Source organism: Nothoprocta perdicaria, unplaced genomic scaffold (genome assembly GCF_003342845.1).
Source record: "Nothoprocta perdicaria isolate Ctin4 unplaced genomic scaffold, notPer1 scaffold_58, whole genome shotgun sequence".
NCBI classification, from domain to species: Eukaryota; Metazoa; Chordata; class Aves; order Tinamiformes; family Tinamidae; genus Nothoprocta; species Nothoprocta perdicaria.
In genome coordinates this window covers 2,808,827-2,828,645 of record NW_020455843.1, presented here as the reverse complement: position 1 = coordinate 2,828,645, position 19,819 = coordinate 2,808,827, and the positions used below count along the sequence as shown (strand labels likewise).

The 19,819-nt window shown below is 44.5% G+C and overlaps 1 protein-coding gene across 1 annotated transcript in view; it reads left to right on the top strand.

Annotated features, from left to right (window-relative positions):
- ALMS1 (ALMS1, centrosome and basal body associated protein) overlaps nucleotides 1-12,070 on the top strand; it is a 55,128-nt gene extending 43,058 nt beyond the window's left edge. The window contains exons 15-21 of the mRNA XM_026048855.1: nucleotides 1,364-1,478; nucleotides 2,535-2,789; nucleotides 3,915-4,159; nucleotides 5,102-5,285; nucleotides 5,528-5,591; nucleotides 9,120-9,219; nucleotides 11,674-12,070. Of these exons, the coding sequence (XP_025904640.1) occupies nucleotides 1,364-1,478; nucleotides 2,535-2,789; nucleotides 3,915-4,159; nucleotides 5,102-5,285; nucleotides 5,528-5,591; nucleotides 9,120-9,219; nucleotides 11,674-11,718 (1,008 nt within the window). The 3' untranslated portion in view covers nucleotides 11,719-12,070. The remainder of the gene's footprint in view (nucleotides 1-1,363; nucleotides 1,479-2,534; nucleotides 2,790-3,914; nucleotides 4,160-5,101; nucleotides 5,286-5,527; nucleotides 5,592-9,119; nucleotides 9,220-11,673) is intronic.
- The last annotated feature ends 7,749 nt before the right edge of the window (nucleotides 12,071-19,819 follow it).

Here is a 19,819-nt window from a genome sequence, read left to right as displayed (position 1 = left end):
TCCCAGAAAACGCTATTACAGCTTTTATTTATAGGCGCTGGACCCATCCCAGMAGCGGCTTTAATCTATTCCAGTTTATGTTATTTCTAAAGCACTCTTCACGCTGCCATCTGCTAGCAGGTACAAAGCTAAAGGTTGTGCTATTTAACTACTGAAGGGCTGTGGAAGCCTCGCACGGAATATTCCAGTCCAAATAGAATGTGCTGTCGATATTCGGGAGCCAGGGACTGCTGATAGTTATTTCTGTGAGGCTGCTCATGTGCTTTTTCCTTGCATCCTCTTCAGCCTCCTGGTTCCCGAGTGCATCTATTGAAATTGGCTTTTTTCAGCTCCAAGGTGCATGTCTCCAACGATCTAGTGCCCTGTACCGGAGCTGCAGAGGTTTTAGGAAAGCAAAGACCGGAGGTTTTAGAAAACCAAGACCAATGGCTGGATGTTGGAGGGTCGAAATTGCCCCTCTCTAATGTTGAGATGAAATTGCTTCTCCTTGAAGCAGCAATAGCAGAGGTTCAGTTAGAAGACAAAAAAGAAACCTCTGTTCCTCCCGTTGTTGCTTGCTTTATGGGTTCCTAATAGGATGCTAATTGCTATGATGGGAGGATCAGTTCCATAATTAAAAAGGAAATTGGGCGGTGTTGCAGAACTTGGCCCGGTCSCCGTTGCGCGGCCCCGGTCGCAGCCTGGGGAGCCCCCGCTGTTCAGCGCCGCTCCCGGAGCCCCGCCGCTCTCTGCCCAAAGACAGAGCTCGTGCTCTAGGTGCGTGGCCCTTGCAGACACAATACGTGACGTTTTAAGTGGCTATAAAATTATTGCATCACGGTCACGCTCTGCCACGGGGCTGCCGTTCTCATTATCATTGAGTTTAATTTTCTCTGCCTAGTGCACTTTGCATGCGGAGCATCACCCAGAGCAGGAGCACTGGTTGTGCTTCCAGCACCCTGTGTATTTTCACGGCCATGGTGCAGAACCCGAATTCACGGGGAGCTAACAGAGCAGTGCGAGTCCTTCCAGCCAGGCTCTCCCTGCCATAACCAGCACATTTTAAATGCTTCAGATGTGCCGGTCCCCATTGTCCTGTGCCCCGTAGAGGATGCTCAGCAGCTCCCCAAATCTGATCACACCGGGAAGCTCTGACCTGCAGGAAACAGGCAGCCTCCCTGCTAGGGTTGGGTGCTGCAAGTGAATTAGTGTGTGCTAATGAAGTCCAGGCTGGGTATTGGGTAAGAAACACTGATCAGCCTGTGTTAAATACCTCATCTTGATCTTGCTTGCTATTGGAAACTTACTTTTGGCTCTTTTCMGTTGCATTTTTAGGACTTTCTGGGCTTTTACATGTGTGGGTGTGTTGTTTTGTTTTTCTTAGAAGGCAGCTGCTTTTTCACCCGATTCAGCTTCCACTAGCAGTAGCTCTTGGGGACCAAGCTCTGCTCTTAGCAACAAGAGACGAATACGGATGTTAAACAAAGGTATCCAAGCAGGTGAGTTTTGGGGTTCCAGACCAGACTTGTGTGTATTTTCTTCTGCTTTTCATTTCTTTGGAAATCTTCCTCCAAAGTCTGTTTATTCCTGGTGATGAGCACCAACTATAACCAGTGTTACTACTCTGCTGAAGCYGTGAGCTGGTCCTTGGCCAGTGTAGTCCTGCATTCAGGCTTTTGCTTCTGGTGGCAGTTTTCAATTTCTCCATTCCTTTAATTTGTACCTCAAGTTCCCATCACAGGGCTGAGTAAAACTTTAATTTTATTCATCAGTTTAAAAAAAATGCAGTAATGAATTATTGATATGGGCAAATGAGCTGCAGCAAAAAAAATATTTTCATTATGTGCTTTCAAAGTCACATTACAATTCTTTTAAATATTAGTTAACACCTTGGCTCTATGTTTCTTTGGAGTGTTTTTGGTGTTGTGGACAAACCCTCTGTTTTGGAGATGAAGCTGAGTTTTGGATGAGCATTTCTGGACCTGTCAGAGAAACCTGCAGCCCTACAGCTCCATACTGGCAGTCGTGTAATGGCTGTTTCTTTCAGAAGTTGGATCTTCAGACCTCTGCTTATTTTCCTAGCTTGTTCTTTATTTTCCACACTTGTTTCCAGTTTGGTATCTTCCTCTCCACCCCACGTGCCTGTCTTGTTCAGAGGGAACCAAGTTGACATCCATCCCTTTTTTCACTCAGGTTATCAGAAACTATCTCAAATCACTGTAAAATCGTTTGAATTTGAAGTGAGAATATAAAAAATTTTGTCTTTCTGTATCACGTCCTTGAAAGACACCCTTCACTTCTTGCTTTAAAATTGTCCTCTACATTATTCATGTCACACACGCTGATGTTAAAGTACTTCCAAGGAATGCTTTATTTTTGTCAGATCTCCTAAGGGAAAAAGTGCTGATCGGGGTTGGAGATAAAGGCCTATGGCAGTGGGCATTTTCATTTTGATTAAAAATGAGGAATACATTTTTTTGAGGAAGGAGGGGGTGATTAATATATTGTAACAGCTGCTCCAGAATMAGATGTGACTTCTTCCTTTTAAACTGCAGGAGACTTGGAGATTGTGAGCAGTGCCACTAAAAAGAACACTCGGGATGTTGGTGTGACTTTTCCAACTCCGAGATGCAGCCAGCCGAGTGCACGGCCACAGGAACCCTGGCTCTGTGGCACTGGTGCTTTTGGAGAGTCAGCTGGTGTGGTCACAGATCAGCAGGTACCAGGAGGCCGGGGCAAACAGAAGGGCCAGACGGGCAGTCTTTGTATGGACAAAAAGATGAAAAGGAGCAGGCTGCATTTGCCACAAGGTCAGTGCAAAATGCATTTCTCTATAGACTGGAAAAGATGTGTATCTCAACAGCAACCAGCAAAGCACAAGGTCAAGCTTAGCTAGAACACAGTGGTCTCCACTATTAATGTAGTCGCATTAATCTTAAACACACTTTTTAAATTTTTTTTATAATTAATTTTAAACACACTTCTGTCAAGTAAGGTTCTCTTCGTTCTCCCTTATGGTGTCATTTTCAATCTAGTTTTCGTATGTGACGTAAGCAGTGAAGGTGGTAAATAGGAGGCAATAAATAAGTGAAATCAGATAGATAAAATGGTCATCATGTRGATCTTGTAGCTTGACTTACTGTTTCATGTACTGAGGCTTCACAGAACAAGCATTTTTTAAGCAGTACTGGAGTAAGAAMAAGATGATGGTACTGGAAGAACCCAACTTGATTTACCCTTTTAGCTAGGATTGCTTTTTTCCAGTGATGAAATGTCACTTGTTTTGCTGTATTTCCCTTTATTTATTTATTTATGGATTTTTTCCCTCCATTTCCTCTCCCCCTGCCCAAAGTCACTAATTAAATGTTTTAAAATATTTACCCTTAGTCATCATGCTTGTTAGGGACGAATCATTCTCTCTCATACCAGTTTAATTTAGAAAACTTAGAATATCTCTTCAGAGTACTGGGCGATGTGTTCAAGGCCCATTATATATGTAAACTGTGAGTAATGTGATTCTTGTATACATATTTAACACTCAGAAAATGTGAAGCATTTGCCCTTCAAAAATATCTATAGAGAGTCACAGAGTTTGGGACGTCACTGAGATGCCTTAAATAAGTATTATTGCTGATAGCTGCTGTTCTTGTAAAGAGAGCAGTTTGCAAGCTAAGCCATTTTGTGCCTTTCCAACATTGTGTTTGGTAGAAACCTGGGGGGTTTCTGACACTTGGCAAAGGGACCTTCTTGCACGTGCCAAGGGCATCAGATACAGGGTCCCCCTGGAATCAGTGGCACTGCTGGAATGAGTCTCTTCAGTATTCAGCTATTGCTTGAGCTGAGCTCTTGAGAATGAAGGGATGGAGATGGGGAGGGAAAATAGGAAAATGTGTTGTCTACACAGTCTTCATTTCCTTTTGTTCTGTCTTTAATAGGAGTTTCCTGGCTTGCCCAAGCAGAGGATTTGAAATCCGAATCTAAGAAAGAAAACTGTTCCAGTGCCTCCTCTGGGCCGGGTCCAGCCTGGTTTGAACCACTGAGCAGCACGAAGCCGTGGCGGGAGCCGCTCCGGGAGCGGAACGGGCAGGAGCAGCAGCAGAGCAGCGCCCASCACGCGGCCCTGCCGGGGGGAGGTGCTGAGAACAGGTCCCCACGGCCCTTCGTGAGGCTGACGCTGCAGGTACAGGCTGCTGGCTTTGCTCTGCGATCCTAAGAATCACAGAATCCCAGGATGCTTGAGGTTGGAAGGGACCTCTAGAGATCATCCAGTGCAGCTCCAGCAGGGACACCCAGAGCACAGGGCACCTGGTTGAATCCAGGCAGATTTGGAAGATCTTCAGAGAAGGAGACTCCACAGCCTCCCTGGGCAGCCAATCTCATGGCTCTGTCACCCTCACAGGACAGAAATTCCACTTCATGTGACTGAAGCTTCTGAAAAGAAAATCTTGTCCTTATTTATATTTATTTATTTATTTTTCACCTTTGTTATCATTCAAAGACAACATATTAGAGCCCACTCATATKCAAAAGAAAAAGAAACCGAAACAAAATTATCTATCATATAGTGTACAGCCAGGTTGCCATAAGCAAAGAAGGTAATGTATATGACTTAGTCTAGTACTTTAGGGGCTTGAATCAAATGGCTTCAGGAACTAGAGAGAATTCAGTTTCAAGCTATATTTGCCTCCCTGGTGTAAATAGTGTGTGATTAAAATGGGATTTAATTCATACAGTGCAAGGAGTGTGTGTACTGACACGGCCACTGCCTTACAGTGATGGAGACTGTAACATATTGCAGCATTTTTGCTCTGTGTGCCCAGCTCTATCTCAGCTTTGCTGTGCTTTTCTGAGAAGTTTGTGTTCCCCTGGCTGATTATTTTAGCTGTCCTCTTTTTTCTTTTCTTCCCATCTAGTTACTTTTCAGGTTGTTGACAAATACTTTGATGTTCAGATCCCTGAGCACCTACCCAGCCTTAAAGATGCAAGACTTTGTATTTTACACTGAATGCTTCTTTGAAGTGTTTCCCCCTCCTCCCCAGTGCTTTGATGTTTTGATTAACTTCTTCCAGCCTGAAAGGGAAGTCCTGGCCAATCTAGACTGTTCTGTGTCATCTGGTCTTAGGAGGCTCTTGCGTTGCATCGCCCTGACTTCATCTCCCGCTCTGGAGAGCGTGTAAAGCGCCTGAAGCTGGTCATGGAGGAGAGAAAGATGCAGAGTGTGTTGCAGTGCGAACGAGAACAGCTGTTTAATCCTCCTGAGAAAAGRAAGGGCCACAGGAATGCAAGCTGCCTGCTCGCTGAAAGAGGTACTTCATGGTTATACTGTTTCACGTTCTGTAGGAATTGATGAATTTCCTGTGTATGCTTAAAAATGTATGTTTTTCCAATAAAATTATTTTCATTTACTGAAATGTAATTKTAAATGTAAATTTTCGTTTACATATGGATAAGAATCCATACCTTAAAAAGGAGTAAGTTTGTTGCAATAGTATTCTTTGTGAGAAGTAGACWCATTTACTGTTCTCTTATCTTAAAACCTTGCATTTAGGTTATCTGACCAGACAGAAGAGAAGAACGATTCCAAAGAGTGAAATGGTTCAAAGATCCAAAAAGTAAGGTTAAGAAAATCTTGTTTTGGGTAGTAAGTGACCTCAATAAATGGGCAGAAAAGATGGATGCATCGTATTTGCAAGTAAAACASTGTGCCTTAGGGATAACTCAGCTTTTTCAGGGCATAATGTAGGTGTTTTATCAGAGGAAGAAAGCACGTGCTAAGAAAATTCCAGAAACAAGACTATTAGAAAAAAAGAGTTTCTGTAACTATACCTGGATATTTTGCTGCATGTCTGCAATCCAGACACTACAGCCAACTGTCCAAATTGTGGATCTCAAAGGGAGAGGACAGGATACAGGCCACTAGAGCATGTGTACGGTGTCAAACATAACACACTGTGTTAAACTCCCTGGGTAGTTGGTGTTGGAAGTGAGGTACCATTTCTGCAAGTGCAAGTAGCTTAATGTTTAAAATGGTAGCCCRTGAAGGAATTTGGAGGCTTTTAATTTTGAAGAAAGCTGCCTTGTGCTATCCTTTACCTTACGTTCGATTGAAGCAGTTGTGTATAAAACATGCTGCTTGCTTAAGTGCTGCCTCTGCAGAGATRGTGTATGAAGGTAAAAWAAAAAAAAAAAGGATTTATTGCAACTGGATTATGAAATGATAGAGGAGGCACAAGGAAGAGATTTGGAGRCTTTCTAGTTAGGAAGCAGAATAAATACCAAAATAAAAAAGRTCAGAAGCTTCTGAAACTTGTCTCTGTTGGCTTGTAATGTGAGTTGTTATGTGAAAACAGCAGCGAAGGCCAAGAACGTGYCCTGAGGCAAGGGACGTGTAAGGTTTGGGATGCAGCTTGAGCGTTGGGGCTTTGCTGAGCTGACAGCACGTGGGATGGAAAGGGTTTGTGCAGCACCAAAGGGACACTGCGGTGACCAATAGAGACTTCTCTCGTGGAGTTTGACAGTGACAAATACAGGGTCTTTTCCCAGGACAGGTCAACCTTTTTGTGGGAATTGCACAGAGAAGAGATGCCCCTTCCAGGGAGGGAGAATTCTGACTGGATGCAGGGAAATGGGTTTCTCACAAAGGGGATGGTTAAATGCTGAGTAGGGACTGGTGGAGGTGCTGAAATCTCTGTTTTTGGAGATAGAAGTCGACAGGACGAGGCCTGAGCAACCTGATTTCAGTTTGAAGTTGGTCCTGTTAGAGCAGGAGGTTGGACTAACTGATCTCCAGAGATCCCTTCCCACCAAAATTATTCTGTGATTCTAGAAAATACATGTTAAAATAGGTAATGTATAAAATAAACCCTTTAATATGTATTTATCTGGTAGAAGARTCCAAACAGGACACGATTTCAGCAGTTTTTTGGTGTTTAAGGTTTTTTAGGACATTAATAGGTGACAAAATTGGGGTGTATAGAAATTCTGTGAAGAGTGCCTGTCCACACCTTTTAATTGAAAGGGAAAGATTTTTGATTCAGATCATTTGTAGCGTATGATTGATGTTATCTGAGCTCCCGTGTTTTCAGGACCTCTGATTTCAGAATACCAAAATCAGCAGGATTTCTATGGAGACTGATTCAGGCAGTCACACTCTGTGGCTTTTTTTATGCTGCTGTCATACTCCAGCTCGCAGGTGGAGCTGAGAAGTAATCTATTCTGTACCATCCTTTGACATCCACACGTATGATGAATGCAGGAGCTTTTTTCTTTTTCCTTGGAGTGTATAAATCGAGATTCTCACGGCAAATTAGCTGGCACTAATAAAAATAGGATGGATCAGTGAGTGGATCTTTAACTGAGGGGTGCCCCAGAGTGGTGGAAGCATTTAGAGAATGGTGGGCTGGTACTAAAGCAAATCCTGAAATCTTCAGGTCTTTCTTCCCCCCTCTCACATCCAGTAGCACTTTTGAAGACCTAACACCCTCTGCTGCTATTCCAGCAAATTGAAAGAGAAATAAAATAACATTGAAAATGTGATTTATTTCCTCTTTTCTGTAGAGGTAACGTGGACAGTAACATTTTTAGGAAAGGTGGCCTCCCAAAAGCAGCTGCAGACAGAGTAGGAAAGCAGGGATGCACAGGAAGGTAGGTCACCAAAAAGAGTTCAGATGCTGTATTTTAGGATATAATGGCAATTGTAAGTATAGATGCAGTATTAAAWGGCCTTCTAAAGTGTTTCCTGGTATAAATGTTTGCTCTTGAGGAACAAAAACTGATGAATTCTACAGGGAAGTCAGGACTGGTAAACAAGTGTGGATGGGAAAACTGATTTCCCAGCTAATGCTGGGMAATTAGATTGAAGGTGAAATTGGTTGAGATTTGGGCTTGATTCCTTGCAGGTAGCTCAGCTGCTGAGTTACGTGCAACTTTTCCCTTCCCATTGCTTTCTTTTCCAGCTAATTTCTAGTCCTTCTCTCCTTGAAACGTGAGTGACACCCCACTCGGGTACTGACTAAACAGTCACTCAGGGCAAATGGGCTCCCGTTTGCCTCCCTCGCTTGCCTTGCCGGTTCCACTCGCTTCCCTGCTGGAATTAGCATCGAGACGGCTGTCAAAGCTGCCCTCCTTGCTCCGGGCTGGTGGGCTGTATTGATCTGCAATTTTTGAAGTGGAATGTGTCGAAGCACTTTGATATAATACCAGTTGATGGCATAGATGTGTTTAAACCATTTAAAGTGCCAACAGTAACTGTGCAGTGGATGATACCGGAGTGACAGAAGAACAAAACGGTCTCTTAAAAGATACAGCGCTACGAAGACAGACTCTGCAATAGTTTTTGCTCCCTTTGCTGAATATCAAACCTGTAGGTTGAGAAAGGAGGGTGATCTCTTGAGTGTTCTGGGGCTGAAATTTTTCGACATGATTCACTTTTGCTTCCCCTAAACCAYGGGCTTTTCGAAGCTGTGTGGGTCTTGGTAATGACTGCGACGAAACTAAAAAGCTTTTTGATATTAAAGGAAGCACTAGGAGATATGGGGAAGAGAATGGGAGCACTAGACTGCCAGCCCTCACGTGGTAGCATGTAGAAGGGACTGGCAGTGTGCTAGCTCCCTGCTGAGCACTGCTCACCGTTTATTGAGTTCAAAGCATCTTTTGTTTGGCTCTGCTGTGGGAGCACTTCAGCCATGGGGMAGGCAAAATACTGGCCAAGGTAGAGCAATGTTTGGATATAAAAGATTCTTAAATTAGTTAATTCTTCTGTCAAATGTATTACTATTTATGAATAAACATATTCAAAAACAACACATCCTCTAAACAGTAGGGCTGTTGTGTAGTGATGACATTGAATCTTTATCAGGTAATTAAAGCAGGTTTATGGTCATTTTAATGTCCTAAATGTTGCTTGTAAAAGAGTGCTGCAGTAAGGAAAAGGTGTTACTGGGATGTGAGAATTTCCAGTATCACAACTGTTGTGTATTTCACCCTTCCTCTGTGACAGTTGTAAGCCCCTGGCTAAGTTTTTCTCCATTGTAGTTGGCTAGTATCATTTAACAGAATGTGAACCAAATATAGAATGTTTTTATATTAATAAATTCCTTTCTTCTAAGTCACTATCTTTGACTTTTTGTATTTACCATAAGGATCTATGAGCAGCTGCCAGAAGTGCAGAAGAAGCGAGAGGAAGAGAAGAGAAAATCAGAATACAAGTCATACCGGCTAAAAGCCCAGCTTTATAAAACAGTAAGTACCCTGGCAAGTGTCTTACCCTGGAATATTTTTTTACCTTGTGGTCACATGGAATTGTGAAAAAATTAGGTCTTTGCATATTTCCACCAGTGCTGGAGTAAATGGAGTTAGTCATTTTTTGGGAACAGCAGTAATCGGATCTTAAAGCTGAGTGTTTGTAGCACAAAGTATTAACCAGAGTGTCTGCCTAATTTGACTGTGGGTGCTTGTTGCTGGAATTACTTGGACTTGATACTCTGCAGGGTGTATTTGGAATCCTTGTCACCAGCTTGAAGGTCTCAGGTGCCAGGCCTAGGGAAGGAAAGGCTACTTAGTGGTAGCACAGTCAGCTGGAAGAGAAGGAATCCCATAGGAAGTTTCTTACACTGGTGTGGTTTTGATCTGAAGAGGGATGATGATTCATCGAGGGGAATATTGTCATCTTCTGTCGTCTTTCTTGGTGATACAGAGCAGCTGTAGTGAATAGCTGTGGCTATAGCAAATGTTTTGTGTAGACTTTTGCTCATGTGCTTTTGAGAGCATCGGCTTCTGAGAGGATGATTRTGCAAGCAGAAAATGGACAGATTTTGTGGAGTAGCTCCAGAGATCACAGGGTACTAGGAGAAGGAAGGTGGGTTTGTTTATTTTTGGTTATCGTGGCAAAAGCCAGATTAGCAACGTAGGTGATTTAGGGTCGTTCCCAAACTGCCATTTTTGGTATCATGAATAGTTTCAAAGCTGTTTCAGGCAGGGGTGCAGTCCTTGCAGAGATGGGTCTTGCTGTTGGGGATGGGCACACTTGATACAGAACAGCAGGTCAGTACTCTAGTGCAGACCTTTCTTGAGGGCTTCTTTTGTACCTTTCCCAAACTTAGTAAGGTACAATTCTTTCCCAAATTGTTGGGCATCTGTCTAGATAAAGCCTAATCAGGGGGAGGGAGTGAATTCCCATCACACCAGTGAGGGGTGCCCGTGTCCCAAGTCCCTCACTGAGGCTTTGTCCTTAGCTGTGATTCCTTTGCCATTTTTTGTAAATAGGCAGCATGGGAGAAACCTCCACRAAGGGGTAAGTTGTGTATTTTCCTATACCCTAGAAAAACAAAGTGCTAGCATTCAGGAGCAGTGACCACTTGTAATATTAACATTATTCCTATTATTGCTGAGACATCTTGAGAGAACAAGAGCAAGATGGGCCACTAGGTGTCAGTATCCCAAAGGAAAGAGCACCTGTCTCTGGAGGAAGAAAACTCAATTGCATTTACGTGTGTGTGTGTGTGTGTGTGTGTGTAAATATATTTATTCTATATAGCAGATATACCCAGAGTATGCAACGTGTGTATGTGTGCTCATGTATATATCTATATATGAGCTGCAATATGTCTTCATCTGCTGCTTTTGGGTGATGCAAGAGGCCATATCATTCCCYCCACTATTAATAACAGAGGAGTTGGGTGATGCTGTCACTTTATGTGATACTCTTTAAAAGCCAAGTAATGTGTGTTCTGGGCTGCACAACTTCAGGGCTGGGATATATCGCAACCCGAAATGCTCATGGTGACAAGAACGGGTCACCAGCAGGTGCCTAGGGAGAAACGTGATGCCGGAGCCACAGGGTAGCAGTGCTTTCCTAAAACCCTTCAGGAGTCTCATGTGATTCATGGAGCTGAGACARTTTGAGATATGTTACATTTATATATATAAATATATATATATATTTTTTCTTCCACTTTCAGTGGATTTGTCCATTTGCTCTGTGAAATGTTAACTGATGGTGTTGGCAACGTGATTGAGCAGATCATGCATTTTGCCCAGTTTAACTACAAAAGACTGCAACTGGTCAACCTAAAACTTTTTTTTTTTTTTTTGAAGCTGTTACCAGTTAGTTTTAAGTGATTCCTTTCCCTTTTTTAACTTTTTTTTTAAAGTTGGTGAATCACTTTTCTTTTTCTCCCTTTTCAGACTGTTTATGATTGTGTAGCCCATCATCACTTCCCTTTTAGTCATGCGTTCCCTCTTCATCCACTGCCATGGCAGAGAGTCCTGATTTATTCATTTGATTATTATATAAAACACTTTGATTTTGTCCATCATTCTTGTTACCCTTCTCTGCATCTCTCCTAGTTTTCTTGTATCTTTGTAACTGTATTGGAAGATGGGGAACAGACAGCTCAGGTGAGCTGTCCCCTATCCCGAAGGGGAAGGAAACTTGTGGAACCATCCTGGTTGCCTGGGGAAACAGTCTGTCAACCAAAGTCAAGTTGTCAAGTTATGCTGTGATTCTTTGGGCCAATTTTCTGSTGTCTTTCATACTGAAACAACTTGGGGAAACAACTGGGCCGCGTTACCTGTCCTAGAATGTATAAGCAGTCATTTTTCTTCAGAAAACTCATCAATGATACCTTAATGCTTAATGGTTTTGTTCTTAGAGGATTCCTACTGACATCTTGCCCTTTTGTCTTTACATTACAGAAAATCACCAACCGTGTCTTGGGGAGGAAGGTRCCATGGAACTGATAAGGATCTGGTGCTCAACAAAGACATTTTACGCTCAGTAAATTTAGTGCCTTCCTCTGTGAAGGAGATTGTGAAGCAGATAATGCAGTAAACACTTATGCAACACATGCTCTGTGAAATGYAATAGTGTCATTTTTGTACTAATACAATCAGCCATATTAATAAGTGCTTTAAGGATCAGGATTTTAACGTGAATTGAAGTCTTAAGTAAATGGCTGTTGTTTGTAGTGTTCTGCACTTCTAAGTATACATAGGTTGCAAGTATTTGCATCATAATATATTTATGATTACCTGCTTAGAATAACTTTTATATTTATTATAAATTGTTTTTAACAATGATTTGTTATGGTTTTTATTTCCAATTTCAATGTAGAAACCGGATTTGTTTTGTATTATGAAAAAAATAAATAACATGGAATCAGTTTGTAGCAGCCGTTACAGGAACCATGTTCATTGTTCATATGGACTGCACCTGAAGAAACTGGACGTACTTAAATTCTCTGAGGGAAAGCATAAGAACTCATAAGGTAACTAGTAAGAGCTGTAAAGTTGGACCATGGTAGCACCTGGAAGAGTGGATGGGTTGTGACTTCCATTTGCTGCCCTGCTGTGCTAGCCAGGAGAGGCTAATCAGGACATATTTGTTTTTACTGTGTTGGGAAATGAGATTTCCCCTCTATAGCATAGGCAAAAGGGCWTTTGTTGGTGCTCATACCAACAATACCAGAAAAGATAACAAACTCGTGAATTAAAACAGAAATAAATCAGATGTACCTGTAAAATGCTCCTAGCCCCTCTAGCTGAACAGTGATGGGTTCATAATGGAAATTAAGCCACCAATACAGCTTTCTGTGAGCTGTGCCTTCACTTCATTAGATATTGCATATCTGCATGATATTTAATTATGCAATCAAGTAGCTTCACAGTGGCAAAAGATGAAGCACAGAGATACGACCATGATTCGTGATGATAGAAGTGATGGTTTCATTTGCTCGTCACGACGGAGTGACATTCAGGGTGTATAAACAGGAAAATACACTCGAGGAAAGCTTCGTGTATGCAAGCGGTGTTGTCATGTGTTCATACTGCCAAGTTTTCTGTAGTTCAGATGTCTGTAGCATTTTAATTCCAAGAACAACTCTAATGGTGCATCAGATTGGGCAGGGCAGTTTTGACACTTAGGTTCCTTAGGAATTTCATGGACCTTTTTGTTTCAGTCTGTTGGCTGAGCTCCTCAGTGGTGGCYGTGTCCCAGCTTTGCTGCTTACCCTAAGCATTTCCATGGAATTGTAGTAAATCAGATCTTCAATTCCTGGGAAGTAACGTGTTTCCCTTGGAAGTCAATGGGACTCCACTAAATTACCTGAAACATAATCCCCTTGCAACTGTGCTGCCCTTGTGGTAGCGCATGCTGTTAAAGTAGCTGTTGTGTACTGCCCCAAGAAAGAAGAAAATCACACARGATGACTTTAGAGTAGCATAAAAAGTATTGTTAAAAAAAATTAGAGACATGATCTAATCTATTGGAAGGCTGTATCTGGCCTCAGAAATTTTAGGTTAAAGGAGGGGGTTAAAACGTTACAACAGTGCATGTCTATGATAGATGAGTTTTCATATTTGCTTAGAGCTTTCCACCTTTCAAAATGTGTTTTTAGCTTTATGCCTTGAACTAACGGTTTTTCTTGGGACCGATTTGGATCGAGGTTGCTGCTGTGCCTTCAGGTTGTTCCTTTGGGGCTAGAAACCTGCTTTTATACCTTGCTGAATCAGAGCATGCTAAAGCTTACTGGTACTGAGGTTTGTCATGCCAGTTCCTCTCATATGCATCTGAAAAGACTTGCTTTTTGCATGTGATAAGAAATTCAGCTGTGTTGGAGTCGCTGTGACAAGATCTTGTCTTGCTGAGTGCTCATTTAAAGCCAGTTAGCTTCTTAAAAAGTACATTTAAGCTTTCAACTGATGAAAAACATGCTCCTAAAAAAGCTGAAGGGCTCTGCTGGTGCCTTGGGGTGTGCATGGGAGTCTCACATTCAGATAATGCACGTGACASTTGTTTTTATTTAAGTGTCCGCACTGCCTGTCTGGTGTTCCCTAACAGAAGCATAGAGGTCAGTAATTAAATGCAGTGCAGATAAGGAAAGGTAGAGACTCTCCCCTTAAACTAGTTGGAGTTCCCATCGTCATGTAAGTAGAGATAACTGCAGGCTGTAAAACCTTCATAAACAAATGAAGAGCTGCTGCAAAAGTTTGCTTAATCTTGTTCTCTTTTCCTTTTTTTTAAAAAAAATTAACCAAGTTAAGTAGCAGTCACTGTTCTGTAAGCTGTTAGAGGTTCGCTTGAGAGCTTTAGCAAAAAATAGGCATAATTCCTCATTTGATAACAGTAAATAGCTTTTTTTTTTCCCTTTTCCTAGGGGAGAAGTGGTTTCAATTCAAGTGTACTTGAACTTAATATGTGAGACGGTGTGATCTGAAGGTTGTGGTTGRGTGTTTTACACTGGTCTTGAGCTTGTTTCCCACTAAGTGGGCAGGGGAAGGTAGATCTTGGAGAACTTCGCAAGGTTGTTTTATTTTTCTCCCCAGAGGAGTGAGCACGTGGAATTACAGATGAAATCAGGAGGAGCTGCAGCTTTTCAGAGCCTTCTGAGATCCTTATGGCCACATTATAAGGGAAGAGGCAGGTGGTTTCTTCAGTCCTCTAGCAGCATTTCCACCGATCCTTTGCTTGGTTACTCCATGAAAGATACTAGTGAAGATGACTCACACTCGTTCCACTTTAAAATTCTGAGTTGTCGTCAGGTCAGTTCAGACTCAGCTGGGTGCAGAGCATCCAGTGTTTATAATTCTGTGGAAGGAGACTGTTGAAATTTGAAGTCATTGGTTCCAACACGCAGAACTTCTTTCCAAAGTCGCAGGAAATTATGCTTGTCTTGTGTTGATTCCAGAATGGAGTCATCTTTTAATCCACTGCTATGCAAAGACTTTGAGGGTAAGTTCTGCCAATAATTTAGTGTTTAAAGAGGACAGAATTACTTCTGTGGGACCCTAGAGGAGCGGGCTTTGTGTTCTAGTTCAATTAGCAATGCTCTTTGGTCTGCGTTTGCCATATTCCACCAACTTTTATTATGCAGATGCTGAATATGCTTCTGACTTTTCTCTTTGTTTTTTTAGCATTGTCTCCGGAACCTGAAAGCAGCTTTGATGCAGTTCTCTCATTATTCACTTGCCCTTTCTTCGCTGCAGAGTAAATATAATGACAGGTTTTTGGTTTTGGCCTACCTGTAGATATRTTGTCTGCAGGTTGGGGTTGTGGTAGGAGTCTGGATTGTGGTCAGGTTGACGAGGCAAGAAAACAGTGGAGAAGAGTGGGGTAGAAAGACACTTCGTGCTTTAAAAGTGCTTTAATAAAAGCTTATTCACTGTTCAGACACATTTCTCAGTAACTCTGTCATGATGTTCTCCATTACTTYTACCTTTTGCACTGCAAATGCCATTTTGAAGGACCCTTATATATATATATAAAAATCTGATGCGAATCTTCTGCTTGTTAATGGATGTTTTTGGAGGCCTGACTACGGAGGATGAAAATCAAGGTAGAAATTTGCCTAATCAGGCGGTGAYGGGAGAATGACTGAGGAGTTGGAGCTGTTCCTGTCTGGGACACGTTCTCATCTCTCATTGCTGTTAACTGGAAAGATCACTATGGAAACCAATACGAGGAATGATGTAAAAGGAAAGTGGAAGTGTCTGACTTCTTTGGGAAAAGAACTTTGCTTCCCACAGAACATAGTAGCGTTTACTACAGATCTTTCCAGATACGGCCTGATTCTCAGTGGTCCTCCCTTGGAGGATTGCTTCCCAGAAAGGCTTCTGCTCTCTGCCTCCTTATATGCTAATTTTTTGTTAGATGTGGTGTGATGGCCTGTAGGGGAATGCAGCTGAATGCCTTTGAAGCAGTGGAAACTGAAGAAGGATTTGCCCGCTGCTGAACCAGGTAGGCTAATCGTTTTTGCCCATCTGTAAAAGCATCTTGGTTTTGAAATTCACTTTTGAAATTCACTTCCCCTCTGAAAGGAGAACATAATGAAGAAGAATGGTGCTTCCTGACCRGCTGCTCATTAGTTCAGATGAAAGTTTAGTCCTGTAAAGAGGATTTTAATGCATAGCTTATATTATAATGCTATTTTGCATTGCATTTATTAGCTCACCAGCTGGGGAGCTGTACTACCATAAGGCTTAAGTTGTAACGTAGCCATAAGACATGTTTATTACAGGCTTGACCAACAAACCAGGCAGAAACACAGTAAATGAAAAAGGCATGATTCTTTCACACAAAGAAGGTTTGGAAGTCAAACTTTTATTAATATTTTTCTCCCTACATCAGCAGATAAACTGAGTTCTCCAGGCCAAATTAGACCCTGTGGGAGGGTGAATAACCTTCATATGACAAATGAAATCCATGTTGATTAATATGTTTCTGGAAGGCACTCAGATTCCATGGTTATGAGGACAGTTAGAGGAACACCAATAGAAGAGGGTTTTTTCGTACAGTCTAACTCCATTCACATGCCCTAGGGTGCCACAACCCTGTCACTTCCTATCCATATTGCAAGGAGGGTGACACAAACTTCAGGCTTCTTTTTGTCTCATTTTCCTGTAGCTATGTTGGCTCCTCTACCTGGTTTCAGGTTGCTGCATCTCCTGAGTCGCTGTTGCCATAGGGTGCTTGTTGTGAGTTGCTGCCAGGACTCTCTTGAGTCATCCACAGAGCCCCTCCTTGGCCTTCCTTGGGAGATGGGTAAGTCTCAGACTTGCTGGTTGGATCTGCAGGCCATAACACACCACCTGTGTATCCTGGGCTCCCAAAGGCCATCCACCTGGATGTCTGTGGTTTTGTGTGCAGGTTGAATGGTATTTTTAATGGATGACTTCGTCAGCTTGCATGTGGGAAGACCATTTTTTGGTTTCTACCTCTATATCAAGGCAGAAATTCTTACAACTAGCGTAGGGCCCTAACACTGCACTACAACTGTCTTATCCTTTGCAGAATGAGTTGTTACAATCTAAGACCCTTGGTGGTTGTAATGGCAAGTGAGTGGTGGAAGATCCAAAGGTGGGTGCCTGGGATTGCACTGAGCGCATAACCTGGCCTTGTGAGATCCAGATGTGCTGCTTGCTTCCCTACGTGAGCATGAAGGACACAGGGAAATGTGGGCGTTGAGGACAGGCCAGAGCACAGGATGGATGGAGCATACCAAGGCTGTGAGTTTCCCAGCTGAGGGATCTTTTCACACGTGCTGTTCTTGGCTCAGGTAGCCACGCAGAACCCCCGATCTGATCTAATCTGTGCCACAGCTGCCTGGCCTGCCATCCAGCTGCAGAACCGTGTTGGGTGCCACAGCTCCTCCAGGTCTTGTCAGCAGGGATATCGAGTGATTAAGGCCACAGGCGGGTGCAAGGGCGCCTGTTCCTTTTCACAACAAGCCCTTTTGTAAACTGTGCTGGATAATCACCAGCTGTTGCGGTCTCAAGCTGCATGTAGTGCCATGAACCTCTCCATGGCCTACAGCTACTCCACGTGTCCCTGTGGCATGGGAAGCAGCAAGAGCCTGTGAGTGAGTCTGCACTAATTTTAGATGCTTTTACCAAACCCAGGTTTGCTCCAAGCACTTGAACAGGATAACTGAGAAATGCAATCCAGTCGTTGCACTGGTTGAGCAAGTGGAGAAGGGAGCAGATGGTGACACTCGTGTGCATGGTAATGCTCAGGACACAGATGTGGGGTGATGCAGTGGGCAAATGCACTAGCAGCAAAATGCTTTGGAAGTGGCTAATTTCCTCCACGTTGCCTCTTGGAAGCATGTGGGAGAAAGATGTGGTGTGGGAAGACATTTGGAGTCTATCAGCTGCTGAMTATCAAGCTGCATTAAGGTTTCCCTCTGGCTTATGATCCCTACTGTGTCCCAGTCCCTGGCTCACCCCTCCATGTCATTTGTGACCACAAATGGCCCTTTCTTAGAAGGATATTCGCAGCGCCCTGCGGCTCCACAGAGCCTTGCCCCTCTGCACATTCCTGATGAGGTTTTTCTGAGACTCTTGATTTATAGTTGCTCTGTTGAACTTCCATGGAGCTGTCTGTGTTTCAGATGGGATGATAATGCCTTCCACTTCCCAGCAGTCCCATGACACACAGGTTTATCTTTTAAAGCAACTTTTTTTTTTTATTTTGCAGCGTTTGCTGTTCCTCCTGTCCTCTCGTGGAAAGCATGGGAAATGCACAGCCCACCTTGGTGAGTTTGAGCAGCTTCCAGCTTTAGTGAGTCCTTGGTGCTTTATTACAGAGCTCAACCTAAGGAGGAGAGAGTTGTGGTGAGAATGGGGCACTGCTAAAGGGTCCTGAGAAGTCCTGCATCTCAGGGCCACTTGATGATCTGTTAATGGGGGTACCTGAACTTAGGTAAGATGCTGAGATGGCCTGGAGAGATGGAGCTGTTCGGTGATGAAATCCTGTGCTCGTCCTGAGCTTTAAAACCAGGCCAGCACAAACGTCAGCAGGGTGATGGCTGGGAACAGGCGCGGACCTTGGAGACTGTCTACTGAAGAGGACCTCAAAGTCTATTACATTGTGGGACAGTGTCTGACCATGGTGCTGTGGCACCCAGATGCCTTCCCTGTGCCTGAAGGACAGGCTCCTGGAGCACCTTTTTTAGTACAACTTGCAATTCACCCCTGTTTCAGGTGGGGGAAACAGTAAAAGTGTGGCTCCGGAGTAAATTTCATTGCTAGGATTAATCAATATTTCTATTAGATTTGCGAATTCCTAGGGAATTATCTGAAATATCCTCTGCTTGAATGGGAGCTGATGCTCTCTTACTGGCTCTCCTTTGCACAGGCAGGTTTACCCTCCCAAGCTGATCTTTAACTCAGTGGAATTAATACAGGGAATTAATACAGGGAATTAATATATGTATTCTATGGGGATTATGTATGTATTCTATATACATATAGAATACAGGGAGAAGCTTGAGGGATGTCTAAGGGCCATTGCGGCCCCGAAGCCGCTTTTGCAGCTTGTCTGAAAGGCAGCAGGGCAGAACAAAAGTCTCGCTCTGGAAGAGCGCGCTCAGGATGCGGTGCGGGAGGAAGAGGAGGAGGAGGCAAGGGCAGAACCACGTCCTGGACCCTGGGAACAGCGGCGCAGGCTGAACCCCATGGGGAAGGGCTTGGTGACCCCGGGAAGGAGCTCCAGCTGGCTGCACGGATGGGAGAGGCTGAAGGCACGTAGTGAAGCCGTGGAGCGTGGTTTGGGGGAGACGTTAGATGGGAATCAAGCAGCTCCTCCACCAAGGATCACGGAGGTGTCTGCTCGGTCTTGTCCCAGCCTGGGGTGCTGCAGGGTGGATGGAGATGCTGGAGGGCCCTTCCTTGCTACTCCTCGCATGCAGCATGGCGGCAGCTCCTCGCGGGCAGCCCCTTTGCTGGGAGACAGCGGCCGTGAGGAGAAGCGGGGTGACACCGGGAGAAGAGGCGGCCGTAGAGGGCAGCGGGCCGGGGGGCTGCCGCCTCAGCCCGTCCCGACGGGGGGAGCCTGAGAGCCGCCCGCGCGCCGGCCTGCTTCTCATTAGCCTGCGCGGCCGGGCCAAGAAACACAGCCATAAATAAAGGCGAACAATGCCAGCCCCCTCCCCGCGTGGCCGCCGAGGCCGCCGCGCGGCCGGCCGCCCGAGCCCGGGGGCTCCGGARCGCGCATGGCGGCGGCGGCGGCGGGGGGAAGTGGGACGGGCGCCCGAGCGCATAAGAGGGAAGGCCGCGCCTGAGGCGGCCGGCGAGGCGAGGCGCTGCGGGCGCCGCCACAGCGGGCATGGCGGGGAGAGCCCCCCGGCGGCCCCTCGGCGCCGCGCTCCGGGGGGACCCCGGCCTCCTCCTGGGGCTGCTGCTGCTGCTGCTGCCCGGCCAGGCGGCCGCCGCCGCGCCGCCAGGTAAGAGCGGAGAGCACCGAGCCTCTGGGAAGAGGGGAGCCCTTGGGGAAAGGGAAAGGGGCTTTGGGGGCGCGTGGCGGGGGTGGCACCRCTGGGATGGGCTCTGTTGGACTCAGCCCGGG